The sequence below is a fragment of the Cloeon dipterum genome, chromosome X, assembly GCF_949628265.1.
Source record: "Cloeon dipterum chromosome X, ieCloDipt1.1, whole genome shotgun sequence".
NCBI lineage: Eukaryota > Metazoa > Arthropoda > Insecta > Ephemeroptera > Baetidae > Cloeon > Cloeon dipterum.
This window is the reverse complement of record NC_088790.1, coordinates 6,103,954-6,121,344: the sequence shown is the minus strand read 5'-3', so window position 1 is coordinate 6,121,344 and position 17,391 is coordinate 6,103,954. Positions and strand designations below refer to the sequence as shown.

Below are 17,391 nucleotides of genomic sequence, written 5' to 3'. Positions count from 1 at the left end.
GAAAATCAGGTTGAAATCTGGTAAAAAATCAGTCTCTTCAAGCTTCCAAAATACAAATTATCTTGAGTTCTTATGAAGTTTGAGCATCAAACTTTATACGAAAAGATGCAGAAAAAAGCAGAGCTTTTCAAATTTTAGTGATTTTTTAGTTTATTATTTAATTTCATACACTTATGTCAAAATCAGCCTCTTTTATTTTTTTTGTGTATAAGGCTAAAATATCATCTAAGTGAATGAAACACGCCTAGAAATTTTCAGAATAGTGAAAATTTAAGTTTTCGCCATACATAGCCAAAGGTTGAAACTGATCACTCTCTGCTTTTGGGTTTTGAGAAAGAATTTTTAAAGAATAATGAAAAAATTCGAATTATTTTTCTCATTTTACGTGTATGCCAATACTCATTACTCAAATTAACAATAATTTTTGTTACAATATATAAAATAAACCCTAAATTAGAAATGTAGACTTTATTTCAATAATTCCTTTGTAGAGCTCAATGCCCTATATTTAAGGTCTGCTAGAGTCGGTTAATTTTGCTGCATCGTCTCCACTGCTAATGACCTTGCTCGCATCCAATTACCAGCAAAAAGTGACACGCCGCATGGAGGGACCTTAAGTGCGCACAAAACACGCGCAAGAAGTGCCAGGGGCTGCGGCGAAGGGGCCAAATTGCCTGACGCAACGCCGACCCAGAGCGGCCGTTCTCCATTATGGCCCGCAATAAGTTTTCAAAGATGATGAGAAAAAACGAGCGGACCGCTCTCAGCCCGAAAATCGCCACCATACGCGCAACCACACGCAGTGACAAATGGAGAAGTTTCGCTGATGGAACTTTCTTAATTGCGCGTAAAAGTAGGCCGAATGACCCGCGGCAAGTGCCAGCGGTGAAATTTAATTGAAAAGCGCGACAGACTCTTTGATTTTATTGTAGCTGAACCCGAGGCCTGGTGGCACGCGGCTTTTAAGTTGGCCGGCATATCGCGAATTTCTCCGCATGCGGTCTGCAACTTGCGTCTCGTGGGACCGATTTTAGCTCAACGCGGTTACTAAATTCGGATCGAATTTCCTCGGACGGCTTGTGCGGTGAAACTCCTTGCGATTTAACCACGGCTAAAAATTAATGTAAAGAAAGGAGAAAAGTTGAGTGATAAAGGGTGGGTAGGAGAGCCTCGCCTCTCAGCGAGGCAAACTTTCGTCAGCACCGTCAACGTCGATTGGAGATTTTGTGTATAATTGAAAACGAATGAAAAACTCAAGAGGTTCTGCAGAAGATTAAGCTTCCAACCTGTGATATTTTCCTCTAATATCATATTTAAGTATCAAATTTGTGTTGGTGCCTGAGAGTATTCAATATCAGGCTCACAAGAAGAAAAAATATATTTCTGATTGAACGAAAATCGGCTCCTTCATGAAACAGTTTTGCTTCGTTTTCTAGAGATAAAAAAAAATCCTACCAGCAGCAGCCAAAGCTTTTAATAGCAACATATAAACATTAGTGATAACAACCTGAATTCTTTGCTATCAGCAAATCCCTTATTTGTATTTAAATATAAACACACACCGCACGCTTAATTACTTTTAATAAATTTTGTTATCCATTTATGCTGGCACATCTTAAAAAGTCGTTTTCCAAGATTTAAGTTAGTCTTTAGATTTTTGTGAATCTACACGAGAATTAATATAAGTAAGCTTGCAAAAATCAAGGATTATTTTCATTTTAATCAGTGCAGTGGAAATGAAGTAGCTTGCAAATTAATTTTTATGAACGCAGTTTAATTAAGGCTTCAATCCAATTTTTTTCGCCAACGCGAGGGACGGGATATGTGTTTTAGTGCAATCATGCTGTATTTAACCTATTTATCAAGGCTCTTTTGTGCTCTAGTCCGGCCCGAATGGTCGCATTTGGAATGGCGAGATCCAATCGGCGGTCACACAACTCGATTGGGAATGAATTTATCGTTACTGCCGTCCAGTTATTTTCAATTTAAAACCGGACGTTGGAGATAAAATAGAATGCAGATAGAATGCAGTTGTCGATAGGGGTGCAGAGAGAGAGAGAGAGAGAGAGAGAGAGAGAGAGAGAGAGAGAGAGAGAGAGAGAGAGAGAGAGAGAGAGAGAGAGAGAGAGAGAGAGAGAGAGAGAGAGAGAGAGAGAGAGAGAGAGAGAGAGAGAGAGAGAGAGAGAGAGAGAGAGAGAGAGAGAGAGAGAGAGAGAGAGAGAGAGAAGGGCCGTTCTTTTGCCAGATAAAGAGCCGACACACATTCCGCCCACTCGGTGGTAGCGACAACGCCAAATTTTGATTAGTATTCGCGGCGTGGGCTTCACCATCAATTCAAGCCGCGCACCATCTATCTGCATCGCACATCCGCCAGGGCGAGCTGCACAGCGATAGCCTTTCGTGCTACGGGCGAGAAGAAACAATCTCGCACATCTGATACGTGCGAATCCACCGCTAATAATGCGGCGCGGTGGCGTTTGGTGGGTCGGCATTTGGTTTATTCCGCGTGTGTTGCGTTTCTTCGGGGGTGCTAGCCCTGGAAAATCGTTTCGAGCGCCTCTTGTGGCGGCCCGCAGCAAATTAAACGTGCGAATTGAAAGCGTGCCTATTCGCCCGCCCCGTCCCGGCATTCAGTCACGGAAGAGACGTCAGGCGTCGACGCCGCTGATGTTGCAGAATTCACGATGGGAGCTGTCGGAGTCCTCACCCCCTTGGTGCGCACTCTTCTGCATGACTTAATTTGCGGCAGCAGCGAGAACACGCTCCTCATCGCTGTTTGCTTTTCATTTCTCTCCTCGAGAGCAAAATATGCAGGAGCCGTGCTGTTCACACAATCAAAAATGCCTGTTTCGCCTGTTTGAGCTCTCTCGCAAATATTTGGAGCGGTAATTGCGCAAAAAATTGAGCCGGAAAGTGAGTTTAATAGGGATGAACTTTTTATTCGTCTCTTTTCTAAAAATTTATAAATATAAAAATGTTTTAAACACTAAATTCATAACAAGGAAATGCTCGGAGCAGAAACGCCGAAAAAACAAATCCGACGAGAGGAATTTTATTTTCATAAAATTATAAACAGACTGGAGAAGAATAATTTTGACAACAAGGAACTTTATACATATTTTAGAAAAGTAAATGAGAGTCAAATAAAAATTTAGCTCGACTAATTCAAACAAAAAATTTACTCCATGTTTTTTCTGAAGTTTTTTAATGTGACATATTTCTCAACATAACTTAATGCTTTCTGCTTATGCTTTTCTCTATTTTTTAGACTTTAAAGAATTTGAAATTGGAGTTGGGTTTTATGGAGTGGTTTCTTTGAGTTAGAAAGGGATTTTAGCCATCATCGTGTGTTCCCCAAGAACATCCCGAACGAGTTTAATAGGACATAAAACGCTGCAAGAGATGGGCCCATTGAGAAAGACCGCCGTTTCCCCCACACAGGGTTCTTGGATTATTTATTTTTTATGTCTGTTACGTGAATTTGATTTACTCATGTTTGTTTTAATAGGAACAAACAGGCATGCAATGCATCGGAAAAATTGAGATCACAAAAAATTTGAACATTCAATAGCAAACTTTCAGTTTTGAGGCGGGAACGACTGCCTGCAGACGAGAGTAGCATAACTCAAAATCCAAGATCAATCTCGCTCCCTTCTTACTAAAGCTGCTTGAGATCGTCTTTTTCGGTGTGTGTCTTCGTCTTCACCGCGGGACTAGCAGCTTTTATGAAGCGTCGTCACGCAAGTACGCAGCTCACTTTTAGCACACTCGCAGCGAGACTTCCCAACTCCCAAGCATAAGACAAAGAGTCTCTCAGCGATTTTGGCTGAGAGAGCTGCTGCATGTACATATTTTATATCGTTCTCGGGCGGCAGGCAGGGCTAAGCGTGCGCGAAGAAGAGACAAAACTCGAGAGTACACATACACACGCACTGCGCGCTTGCTAACAGCAGCAGCAGCGACGAACATCTTTCGTATGAAACAAAGGGTCATAAATTGCGGCAACACTCGGTGCAGAACGGACAAAAAATGGTCCGTTTGCGAGACACAAAGACAAACGGCAAATTCGCCGACCAGAAACTCCGCGCCGCGAACGCTGCAGGTGTTTTCGTATGATATTAATTAAAACGAGAGACGGTGTAATTTGATAAGAGAGCTCGTTCCGTTTGAAAAGCAAATGCCCCAGCGGCTGGATTGTTCTCGAGTGGCGCAATTAAACAGCAGAAAGGGAGAGAATAAAATGCTGACGCGCTAGCCAGCCCTTCAAATTAGATTTTATTCCTAATGAGTTCGCCGCAGAGAGTGGCGTGAAAAACGTTTGCCACGCGCTTTTGCCGAATTGCACGAATTATACTCGTCGTGCAAATGCGCAAAAATCGAGTGTTCTCCAAGTTATTTCGTACTCTGTGGCTTTTTGTTAACACACAAACGCAATTAATGGGTTGTCCGGTACAGAAAATTGACAAAATCGGGCAACTGTCATGCATCCGCCAAATTTAAATTCGGTTGAATGAGAATCGATAATCCAATTGCTCCACAACGAACCTAATTTTAACACGACAGATTGACAGCAGTCATGTCAGATATTAAAAAATTGTGGTGGAAAATTTGCGTAAACTACGTCAGTACTTCCAATACAGCATTGAAGTAAATCCCATGCACAGCGTTTTCCTATATTAAGTTGGCATTTGACTTTCTTGAAAGATGTGCAATTCACCCGTCTTAACGTCTTGCTGTTGGTATTACATGTTTTGTGATTAAATCTGTTCCTCGCAATAAAAACTCTTAAATACACTGTGGCGCCTTCGGCTTCCACTTACCCACAACACATTCACGATAGATGCATCATGAACATTAAACGAATGGGGAATCAGAGATGTAAAAGTAACAAAAAATTGAATGCAAGTTTCTGTCTACATCCACCAATGGAAAAAAATGGTGACATGTTTTGCCTTAAGGCGCTTTGATGCACAAGCTGGGAATTGCTTTTTGAGTCGTGTCGTTGCAGTGCGCAGTTATTTTCTTTCAATATACTCGCGCATTGAATAGCGACAGTTCTTTCACTACAGGCGACAAACCCGTCGAGCAGCAAATATTCTGTCATCAAAGGAAATTCTCTATAGTTGAGCTGGATTTTCTGCAAAATATGCCGACGCAAATCAATATGACAATTCAGCAAATAATCACTTTTTACTCACGCTTACAGTTCACGGAATGTAATATTGGGTGCAGAGAGAATTATCGTTTTTTCAATGTCCCCGCAATCAGCTTTGCGACGCACAGAGCTCGTGCAAAAGAGATTTTAATATACCAGCCGGGATAGTTTAAAATAGCATCAATAACTGTTATTACTGCAGGAGATCCATACTAACATTTCAATATCTTTTCATCGTGCAGTCGTGGGTAGAGAAATTAATGGAATATTGGACTGTCTTCTCCATTTATTCCGGTGGGATATTTCTATTTTGCATGAAAAATTGTGGGGAAATGTAAATCCTGGTCACATACTTGTGAATAGCAGTTTTCAAAAGGCCGAGTTCTGTACTTTGTATTTGATGCAAATGAAAATTAGAGTTATTGAAATTAAAGCCGCTTATTGTATTTCCTCGCTTCCAAGAGCATCAAGTTACAGCAAGGAGGAAATTAAATTACCAGTTTTCATTCCGACTATGGAACATTCCTCGTGTGGCTTCTGCGATTGAAAATTAGAGTGTTCTTCATCCCTGATTTGGGAGGAATGCGGACACTTCTTGTTGGTTTCAATCTTGGCTTCTCGAATGAGTCTAGTGTTTCAAAGTAAAGTCTAGAAACTGACTAAGGCATTATATGGGTGGATTTGACTTTTGGCTTCTTTGCGGAATCGACGCGCTACTGTTTTCAGTTGCCCTCGAAAAGCATAATTTAAATTTATATCGAATAACAAGCCTCAATAATTGACGCTTTGTGTGGTGTGAATGGCACATTAAAAAATCTGTTGGCAGCATCAGTGAGGTGACGCAACGAACCGAGAGCGTCACTCGACCATAAATTTGACAATTTTCTGTTAATAAACACTGCATGCTTGTTATTCAGAACGTGTTGAATACAAAAGCGCGTGCCAATATTGGCGGCATCGCATGTGGAGGCGCCGGCGGCACAAATTGGATATCAATGACACCGGCACTATCACGTATCTCAAGAGTTCCCGCCTGAGCAAGCAACCACCCACGGAGCAGTCTATGTACCTTGACAAACAAAAAGCCAGCCGGCTGATGCGGGCGGGGATATCGCGCGAGGCAACGCAGCATCTCGCTCGTCGGCGGCGGTCGGACCTCACCTCGGGCGCAACTTTGGCCCAGCACACGCAAAAACAAACAGGAAATGGGAGAAAAATTGCTGTCAGGCGTGCACTAAAAACGTCACCGGGAATAAATAGCCCGGGAAGCTGAGCCCAGCTGGAATTCGGGGAATGCGCCGGCTGGCTGCGGCTGCACCACTCGCCTACCCACGCACGCACCCTGCTCTCGTGGGGGTGGGTCAGCCCTGCCGCATGCAAACACTCCCTCCAGACCTCTTTTTCTGCGAAGGACGGACGGACGGACGAGCGGGCGGGGGAAATAATTAATACGGCCGACGGCAGCGCAGTGTCGTTTTTATGCGACGAAAAATCTCCGAGCCTTTTGTTTCGAGAGGGGTCACGGCCGCTTTTTACGCCGCAGCGGCAGCACCAACAGCAGCCAAAGTCGGCTTTTAAGAGGCTGCAAGTTTATTTACTGGCGGCATTCTGCCCTGCTAATGTTGCTAAATGCTATATGTGCGGCCGGCGCGCTGCGGTTCGGCTCACTCTGAGAGGCTGTGGTTTGGTTTCTGCTGCAAAACTTTTGCCACACTACCCGTTTTTTCCCAGGGTCCGGCTTAAGCCTAAGACCGGCCTTGCGTGCGATCATTCAAAAGCGAGTTAGCCTAAATTGTAATTTTATTTAACAGAGTCGCAAAAGAGTACTTGCCCTGAATAGCTCTTTAAAAGCTTGAGAGATTTGTAGCACCTTGTCGAGAGAAATCGGCTGATTGAACTATCTGCAAGCAACAAACTCTCTGTGCTCCGCGTGAAATTCCTAGAATAGCAGCACCTTGTTAGTTTCAAGCTGCTATTAACAGCTTTACAAGTTGGCAACATTGTTTAAGAAGTTCATTAACTTAAGAGGTACCTGGGGCAACATAACATTACTCGAAATTAAAATCACTAACGAGATTTATTTGTTTATTTGGGAAAGTAATTTAAACAAAATAATCTTCAAGCGGCGGTAAATAACGTAGAGCTGAAATTCGCAGTTAAAGTGTTTCTCAGAAAGAGAAAATTTCGTTCAATTAGATGTTATGAAATATAACTGCATTATACATTCTGCTCTTTCCCCGTTTACTATCGTCCCACACAACGATCCTGAATGCTAAACTACCCTTTAATTTATCACGTTATCAGCTAATGGAGAGCAAAATAAGGAGTATAATTAAAATTTACTACCTTGAGTAATTTACGGCAGCACAGAAACATCGCAGAGGGTGGAGAATTGAGACACGAACTGCGGCCGTTTTGCGCGGACGCTCAGCATTACAGATGCTGCTTCGCGGTCATTTCGTGTTGGAGCTACATATCTCACAGCGTCGCGCCTAATTCGGATTTATGGCGGAAACGGGGGATGGAATGCAGTTGACGTGGTGCACCGCCGCGCAGAGTGAAAAATAAACAGCAAACGTCGTAATGGGAGCTGTCGGCTATTATGTATTCGCTTGCTCTTTTTCGAGGGGGAAGCGTTTATTTATCGCGGGGCGCGGCTCGCGCTAAAAAAGGCGAAGCGCTGTGCGAATCCGCCGCGTTTTAATCTTTTAAATGCGTCCTCTTTATCCCTCTCTCTGCTAATGCGACGGTGCACGCAGCAGGTGCAAACCCCGCGAGTCGTAAAGCGGAGCCGAGGATTTGGGTCGCGCTGATATTAACAAATAAAAGTCTGGCAGCCGCCCGTCAGAAGCGGAGCGTGCTTGCCTTCCGTAATCATGCCAAATTTCCTCCTGACGAGTGCGAAAATTGCTCGCAGCGGGCCACCGCCGCCGCCTAATTGGGCGTGTTCGACGAGGACAAATTCTTGACTGCAAACGAAGTCGTCCCCGCGCTAAATCGAATCATTGAAGCGCCGCCCGCCCTAATCGGCCAATTACATTCTGTTTCACTTATTTGTCTTTCGGGAAGGAAGCGAATGGCCTCGTTTTTTCCTCTCGATTCCGACGCCCGGTCGATTTCAAGTGGCAGCTAGACCATTCATTAAAAAAGCCGGCACTCGGCAGTATGTTGCTCAAAATATCATCGTGTCGAGTGGCCAACAGCTTGCCTCGGTGCAATTATTTAGCCTGGGTGCTGGCTTAAATTTTCCGCAGGACTTATTCACTAGTTTGCCGGCACCGTGCAAACAGCTCTAGCGAGCGGGATCCCAGTCATTAACGACGCAGGCAGGTTTGCGCCCCTCTTTTGTGTGCGGGCGAGCGCCAAACGCGCGAGCTGCTGTGTTCTTCTTTGTGTGCTGTGTATTTGACTTTGCACGCGCGCAGGTCGAACAATTAAGCAAAAAGCATAATTTCAGCGGCCGTGCAGGCAGCGGAGACGTCGTTGCACCGCAACCTATTGTAACGCCGGAATAATGATGTCACCTCTTTTGTATTTTTATTGCCAGCCGGCTTTTCGCTCCATCTTTGCGAGCGCCACCACCGCCTTTTTCCCCATATTACAAACAAGAGCTAGCAGGCTGTGCGTCAGCGGAAGCTTGTTAAAATTTCCGCTTCTGCAGCAGGCAGACTCTCTCTCTCTCTCTCTCTCTCTCTCTCTCTTTGCATTACGCCCGCCCGCCGCGTAATAATCATAATAATATGCAAGTCGGTGCGCCAGCAAAGCAAGCTAGGAAGCCGGCGGGGCGAGAAGCAGCGGATAAAAGTAGGCAACCAGTTGCGCGGGCGCGTCGGGCCGGCTGCATAAGTAGGTTTTCGGCAGGCGCTCCCCGCCGTCTCCTTTGCTCAATCAAGCAAAATTCGTTCCGCAGAGCCATTTCCCTCGTACCGTCGGCGCAGGAAGCGGGCCTGAAGTTGCAATACAATAAAACAAAGAGACTGCCGGCGCTGGCAGCGTTTATTGGATTCGCACTATCGCGGCCGGCTATCAAATTTCACGAACACGCATGGCCTGGCAAAGCCATATAAATTATGAAAATTCTTCTCGGCTTCGGCGGAGCAATCTATTATGGCGGCTGACAGCCAGCCAGCATTCTTATCTGCGAAGAAAACTGTAGCGGCTGGGGGACGACACTGGCGCGTCGTAATGATATATTATGCATTCAGTCGACGGTGCAAATTAAAACTCCATCTATCCGCACGCCTGCGAGCATATTCGCCGAGACTTGTCAGAAATATATCGCTGGCTCATTACCTTTCCTCCGTTGCGCAGTGTAGATGGCTCGCCCCTCGGCACCGCGAGCGATTCAATCATCGCGTCTCTCTATTCAAACATTTTGAAAACGAAATCGATGCTTTTAGCCGCTCCAAATTGGGCGAGATCCACCTCTCGGTTTTATTACAAGAGCTTAGCAGGGGCGGCGATTTTATCGTTTAATGGACAGGCCTGATGAGAAGTAAACATGGCCATTATGAAGTGGCGGGTGCCCCAGAATGGCAGCTTTTACTTTGTTATCTCTACACCGAACATATAGCGCGGCATGTTCCGCGCACTAGACTGGTGGCGGAGGGCGGCTCTAATGTCACACAACAAACTTTTCAACGAGCAAACTCCGTGCAACGAGTCTGGTAAAAAATTAAGAGTGCTCTGGATTCAATTTAAAAATAATGAGCATCCGCCGTTCTCGGTATGGAGGCACATGTATGTTTAATCTCTTTGGCGGAGCAAAGCTGGCGGTAATGGCAGTGGCACGTGAAAAAAAGCTCGACGGAGGAACTGAAAGCAAGGTGCTGCCTGGTTTCTCACAGATTTCGATCCCGTCCAGGCAGCTGCTACGTTCACGGAGTAGCATGCCAAGTCAACAGTGACGGCAAAAAGTTTAATTTCTCGTCTAGATTACCTTCTTTTGCTCAAAGTCTCAAAGATCTTGTTTTCGCTCTTATTGCTCGCCGGAATTTCAATTAGGAAATAGTTGCAAGGTGCGGAGGAGACTAGTTGAATATATATTTCCGGCTCGACAGTGCGAATCCCGAAAGTGGCTACCTTAATGGCGGCGAAAGTGCTGCGCGGTGCCACCACCTTGGCCAATTTGGCAGTTTGCATGGAGAAAGGCTTCGGGTGCAAAGTTACGCACCAAGTGATTGTTAACTAATTAACTGTTTTCTCAGCGAGGAGACGGAGCGTGAAAATCCCACAGGGGTACGGCATTCTAGACTAGTCTGCACGCTTACGCGAGAAGCTGTTGATTCAGCAAGGCAAAACAATGTGCACGGCAAGCACCTCCGGCTCGGGCTCCAGCTCGAGAAAACTCGTCATTACACCCTGCAGGTACGCGGAGGCTCTCCTCGTTCATACAATTCTGATGATGAATATAAGCCGAGTTTGCATTATATCGTTACTCAAAGGAGCAATAGAAATCGATATAACAACGCTATTTTCCCGGGCATGTCCGTTCAAGGTAAAAAATCAAACTGCTTAACTTGTTTCTATGTCGGAAGCACTGTGATTACTATGGTCTCCGTTGAATTAAACATTTTGAAAGAGAAATAAATGGTCTCAACACGAAGGACTATTTTCACCAGCACATCCCAGATGAATATTTTAGCAGCAGAAAATCACTTACGCTTTGTTAAGTAAATCCCGCTCAAAAACGTAATTATCCGCTGGCATACGCGAGTTTTTCGGAGGTGAATTACCATAAAAGTGCAAAAACTGCTGCATTAATTTTTCAACAGCTCGGCTAGAAGGCCTAGCTGCTGACAGGCACCCTTTTACCATAATCAGATTAGAGCGCTTCTTGGAAGAAAAACCTTAATGCACGGTAGGACAAAATTGCTGCAGGTGGCAAGCAGTAAACGCGTCGCCTGCTCTGCTGTCGAGCCGACATAAAGTATTTGTTTGCCGCCCGGGCTGCACGTACGCTAAATACAGAGCTAAAGCCATGCAGCCGTTCCGTCGGCGGCGCAGCGTACTCACCAGCGTTGTGTGAAGGAGGTGGCGGTGGCTTGACAATGCCTTCTGTGGCGTTCGGCAACAGAAGCAGCAGACTCACGAAGCCGCATGCTACAAAGATTACAGGGCTACTCGCTGATGTAGTTAGACACGTCATTTCTGTGGCACTGGCGAGCGGCGGGCTTGATGAGGCGTTGTGTTCCCTGTTGTTGCAGCCGCCATTGTTTCCGCCCTGAAAACAGAAAATTCCGCTCTTAACACTCGACCAAGGCACTGAGGCAGGCCAAAAGGAACAAACACTTGGACCGACCGACCGACGCTCCTCCTGCCGCAGCGCTGAACTTGTTTGCGCGCGACACAAGCACACACGTCTCGCTTGACTAATAGTCGCAAGCGCACCAAATGAACCGTGTGCCAACGCCATTATCAACCGTTTGCAACCCGCCGCTGCTTACCCCCCGGGCAAAAAGTGAAACTTTACATAATTAATGCGGTTTAAACTTTCAACGCGGTGTGTTGTTCTCAAAGTGTCACAGGACGGGGTAAAACACGTGCTGCGAATGGGCTAATAATGTAAAACACGACTTGGCTACTCTTTTTGCTTGTAATTTATAATGTTTACCAAAAAGTTTATTATCTGTGTTTATATAAAGGTTGCTTTTTTAATCTACTGCAGTTTTTGTGCGAACAAAAGCAACTTAACAGACGACATTAAATATTTACAACTCTGTTATTTTTTTCTCTCAATGGTAAAGGTCCGTTTGCAAAATTGTGGAAGCTGCTTGTTGGCAATTTTTTTGAAAAACAAGCTTTTAATCTAAACGTACATAGGAAAAAAGAGAGACCAGAAACCCCTTTATAGTGAATGTTTTTGAACAGGAATCGCAAAATCCGGTTAAAACAGCTATTTTCATATTAACCGTTGAGTTGCCTCTCATGCATAACAAAATAGAGAAAAATGAACCAAATTTTTCATTTGACCATAATCGCAAGAAGTTTTCAAATGGATCAATAATCCATTAAAAATATTTTTTAACTTAAAATCAGTCTTTAAATAACATTTAAGTTCGTGCGGCCATTAAAATTAATTAGTTTTGATATTGCATTTGAGAAATGAAGATGGAAATTATTATCGTCAGTCGACTATTATGACGTGAAGGCATGTTGAACGAGAACATTAGATGACGCGATAAACCTTCCATTAATCCTCGACAAAATTCATGGTGTTCCAATTCAAACAAAGCTGTGCGCGATTTGTGTTACACTTTGCACGCGAGTGCACATCTTGCATTTTAATGAAGTCCTAATGGCTGGAACGCGACAGAAAATCTGCTCCGTCCTTTGGCGCAGCGAGAAATAGAACTGGCCGAGTGGCACTTTCTAGGCACGATGATTGATCACCGCTGTACGAGCGCGGCGATTCCGTTAATTACACACGGCCGATGTAGGCCAACTGCTGCCGTGCTGGTGCTGCTGCACTTTTGCACAGAGTTTGCAGAGAGCGAACAACGTAAATGATCGCTTTTAAATTATAGCCGCGCGAGCGAACGAGCGAGTGCATTTATTGGTTTGCGCCATCTTTTCCCGGCGCGAGATGTAAAACGCCGATATATTCGCCGAGGCCGACAAGACGGATCGCCTTTTAATAAGCCACTTCTTTCCATTATTGCACTCGCTCGTTTCATCATGCACTTGATTTATGCCCCATTGGGCAATAAACAAACGCGCCGCGGGGAGATAAAACACTGAAAAATGGCCAGCTTTCTGCTTCTACTCTTACAACTCGCGCGTTTTATTATTTGTCCGTCTGTGTGTGCGAGAGAGAGAGAGAGAGAGAGAGAGAGAGAGAGAGAGAGAGAGAGAGAGAGAGAGAGAGAGAGAGAGAGAGAGAGAGAGAGAGAGAGAGAGAGAGAGAGACCGAGGTTTGCTTTTTATCGTGAACAGAATAAATCTTTCAGCCGCACATCCGCCTATTTTTTGCCGCACTCGACATCGTCCGTCTTTTCTCGCTCCAGAGTTTTGATCGGCCACTTCTCTCCCCGCGTCCGAAATTGTGCGAAACGCGCTGGTGACGATTGCGAGTCGAGATCAATACTCTCTGGTCCTGCTGTTCTCGCGCGAATTCGCATTAGTACGCTCTCTAAAAACAATTGGCTTAGGAACGGAGAGGATTTCTCCCAGATCGGCTGGATTAAATTGATTAGAACCATTAGGCGGAGCACAGAGTAGTTTCATTGAAGCCGGTGTGCTCGCTCGCGTTAAGAAAGATGTCTTGGCACCACTTTTGCCAGCCCTCTTTAATTTCGATAAAGACCGCTCCGGCGTTCAGCAGCGGAACGAGCCGGAGGAGGGAGAATCTATCATCCACGCGCACGGTGAAAAAAGTTCTGGACATGAAAATAAGGACGCGGCGGAGAGAGATCAGCGCAGCGCTGCGGAGGGAAGCTGTCAGGTCCCAGCAAGATTTGTAATTTGTGAACTTGCTCGCTAAAGTTTCCCCTTTTGTTTTAAAGAACTAGATGTGCGTGTGCCGAGTGCGAGCGTGCAATGAAAACGCGCTTGCGGATATGCTTGTTGGCACACAACGAGACCCTGTGTGCGGCTGAAATTATTTTACTTTCTTTGCGCGCGCACACTCGCTGGCACTCTCTTTATTTTTAATTAAGCGTCAACTTGCAAACTCCCATGCTCAGATAAGTCGCCAAGCATGCGACGACTGCTTTTCATCAGATGTAATGTTGCATGTGCTGGGATTAAATCATTTTTCATTTTCTTCCACTTAAAAGTTGCTCTTGTTCTGCTCATAAATTTCATTCAAATACAGTTTAGGAATTGGAAAGTAAATTATTGCGCTTGAGAATTCATTAAACACCGAGAAATAAATGAAATCAGGCGTATGACTTTTGTGTCTTGCGAGTGACGTTATTCATCAGATGTTATCTTTTTTGTTGCACTTCAGCAATTGATAGAGAGACCAGTCAATCGTTTCTAACGGTCGGTAATTTCCTGTTCCTAGAAGGACGCTCGTGTGTTGATTTTGTTTTGCAGGTGAAGCACTGCGGATCAGGCCGGTCAGAATTGATAGGAGCGTGCAGATAATATGATAATTGTAATTGGCGTAGTTCAAAATAATGTTTGTGAATAATCCTTCTCTGTACCTCTATTTTTCATCGAAATCACGCCACAGCTATTTTAAAATGTCCCATTTTCATATTGCTTCTAAATTTGTGTTTGGAATTATTAAATAAATTATTGATGTAATTAGTTTTATTTATCAAAAGTTGATTAAACTTTGAAAATTACTGCCAATACTTTTATTACTTCCAAAGAAAATTTTGTTAAAATTTGGAGAGCTGAAATATTCAAAAGAGCACTTGATTGAATCAGTTTCATCATAATTATAATTAGTTTTTCTTGATAGATGCCAAAATGAAGGTAGGACATTTCTGTAAATATACGGATATATAAGCAGCTCGGCTATACACCAAGGAAGCTGCATGCATTTAATTTCTTCTGATGATTTGCTATGTTAATATTTTACCATTTTATATTATTATTTACAACTTTCGTACATACCGTATATTTCCATAATACAATTCGAAACAATTTTTTTAATATAATCATATTGACAATTCCGTTCCACTCTGCCGCGATATTGAAAATCACACTCGATATTGGTAGAATTATCGATAAGGTGTCATCTTCAACATAGGACCATTATCCAGGCATTCTAGGTCGAGTGTTTGCTAAAAATTCCTTGCCGAATATTCAACTGACGTCAATTGTCGCAGCAAAGCGATTATTCCAGCACATTCAACTGGCCGTCCGTTTTATTGGCATTTGTTGTAAATAGAAATGGCGCGGCACTCGTATTCCGGCGCCACTCACCCGCGGACGGCACGGAATTGCAAATAAAAGCGAATTAAACGTTCGTCTGTTTGCGATTATCGTGCGCAGCGTACAACACCCAGAAATTGATCTGCGAACAGCGCACGAGTGCACTCACACACGAGTCGAGGTCACTAGGTTTTGATTAAAAAATAGAATTATCTGCTGGCGGCAAAGGAGCTGGCTGGCATCGGCCCGCGAGAGCTGCTGCTGGCTGGGAACTGCAGAGCAATCCATTTTGCTCAATGGAGCAAGGGCCATTTACAGGCTCTCCGCTCTCTGGCTGCAGGAAAGACAATTCTGCGATGCACTTGCGCCGCTCTAACTAACCGCTCCGGCGATTGAAACTTAACGCTGACTTTAGCATTTATTTTCGACCTGCATTGCTAATTTCCTGCACTTTTTTTCCAACACGACGCATCAAAAGGTCGTAGAGGTTCATTCGTCTGGGTTAATGGAGCGTGAAATTGTGATTTTTTGCCACTTCTTTTACCTTTAAAGGACAAAGCGTGTCTCCGGCTGAACTGGGATAATTGGATAGATCGCTCTAGTTTTTATATTGATTTCCCTCTGCAGCTGTCTTTGCTTTTCGTTCGCGATCTCGAATGCATTACGGTGGAAAATAGGAACAAGCTTAACATGCATCTTAGAAATATTCCGTCCTATTATTGAGAGAGTTGCGATTCAAGGCTGCCGCTTCATGCTGGCTTTATACTTTAAACAAAAACGCTGTCACACAGACACATTTTTTGCCTCAGTCTGTGTTCCGCCATCTGTAAAACAGTGCTACGTGTTATTACGTTCTGTCATTCAGTGGGACAAAGGAAATATTGCAAACTAGCCCTGGAGCGTGCTGGATAAAGTTGCAAAATGCATCCCAGACAGGATGTGGACGTGCAGGCTGAGCGCAGAGCTTCTCTCTCGCAGCGCAGCAGAAATTGTAGCACATGTAATGGCTTATTACGGCGGTCGCCGCCGCATTTGTCTCAGCGGAGCGAGTAGAGCAGCGCGACTCACACAGGAAATTCGCGGTGATTGTTCATTCACTGCGCAATCTGCGCTCTTCTTTTCCAGCTCGCGGCCATCAATTTGTGCCAGCAACGGAGCACGATTTGATCGCGCGCCCGCGAAGAGAACAATTTCCGATTCGGGCTAATCAGAAACGTCTTCGGCGCTATTTTTCTTTTTCAACTCAACCGGCGGCGGCGGTGGCGGCAACTTGATAGGGAAATTGGAAAATATGCATGCATAATGGTAGAGAGGTGGCGTACGCATACGAAATTGCGGCATTAAATTGGGCTGAATAAATGAATTGAACTGTCGATTGAAAATCAATACAAAAGATTCGTTTTCCTCTTCTGATTGAACTGCACGCAGCTGGCCGTTCAATTCGAGCAGGTTAAATTGGGGCCATTGTGGCGACGCTAATAGAATTCGAATTCAATTAAAACTCTCAATCTTTGAAACGGCAGATTATGCAGGCTGCTCGTCAGGGCCTGAAAAATCAACAGTTCCCTCTCGCGGCGGCGCCACAAAGAGCTTCTGCAGTTGAAAGGCAATACAAAGCTGGCAGCTACACGGGCCTTTGTTTGTTTTTCGCGTGCTTGGGCGACTACAAAAGAAACAATGGTTGGCCACAATGGCCGTTGAACTCGAGAAATAATTCTCTGGAAAATTTCGCACCAAATGGCCAAACTTTGCTCCCACATTCACACACAAAACGGGCCTGGTTTATAAAATCAATCCCATGTGTTTCTGCCAACTTTTCCTTTTGCGGTTAATGTAATGCAGTGCGGAGCTGCAATAACCGGAAAAAGTTAAATCCATACTTTAGTTAAAGCCATTATGGGTGCGGTTGGTGCAGTGACACGTACGCAGTTTTATATGTACTGCAGGCGAGCCCATCGTGGTCATTGTCAACCTCTGGATTAGCTGAATTATTGCTTCCCAGTGTGGTGAGCAAATAAATCAAAGCCCCAGCCTTATTGACTGTCTAGTCGGGCTGCTGTGCGGACTAAATATTTGGGAGGCGTGTCGCACAGAAAACAGGCCGAGCCGCAACATTAATTACCTCCGTTCCCCCTCGGCCAGGAATTTCCCAATAAAAATCTCGTGTCCATTCAGGAGAGCGAGAGCGCGTCGTCGGGTCCGAGGCTGCAAATCTCATTAGCTCGCGGCGGCTCATAAAAGCTTTTAACGAACTCGTTTCCGCGTAATTATGGCCCTGCGATTCTCAGCACTACACTGCACAACTTTGGTGAAAATATTCGCGTCTCTCAGCGAAAACGCGAGCGATGGAATACCGAAAGGGAGGTCTAAATTAAGGAAGCGTGTTGACGGAGCAAACTTCTTGCGTA

At 44.7% G+C, this 17,391-nt stretch overlaps 1 protein-coding gene across 1 annotated transcript in view; it reads right to left on the bottom strand.

The window, feature by feature from the left end:
* The window catches only part of LOC135945052 (neurotrimin-like), a 94,392-nt gene that overhangs the window by 62,776 nt on the left and 14,225 nt on the right, over positions 1-17,391 (bottom strand). The window contains exon 2 of the mRNA XM_065492437.1: positions 11,171-11,378. Coding sequence (XP_065348509.1) covers positions 11,171-11,303 — 133 coding nt within the window. The 5' untranslated portion in view covers positions 11,304-11,378. The remainder of the gene's footprint in view (positions 1-11,170; positions 11,379-17,391) is intronic.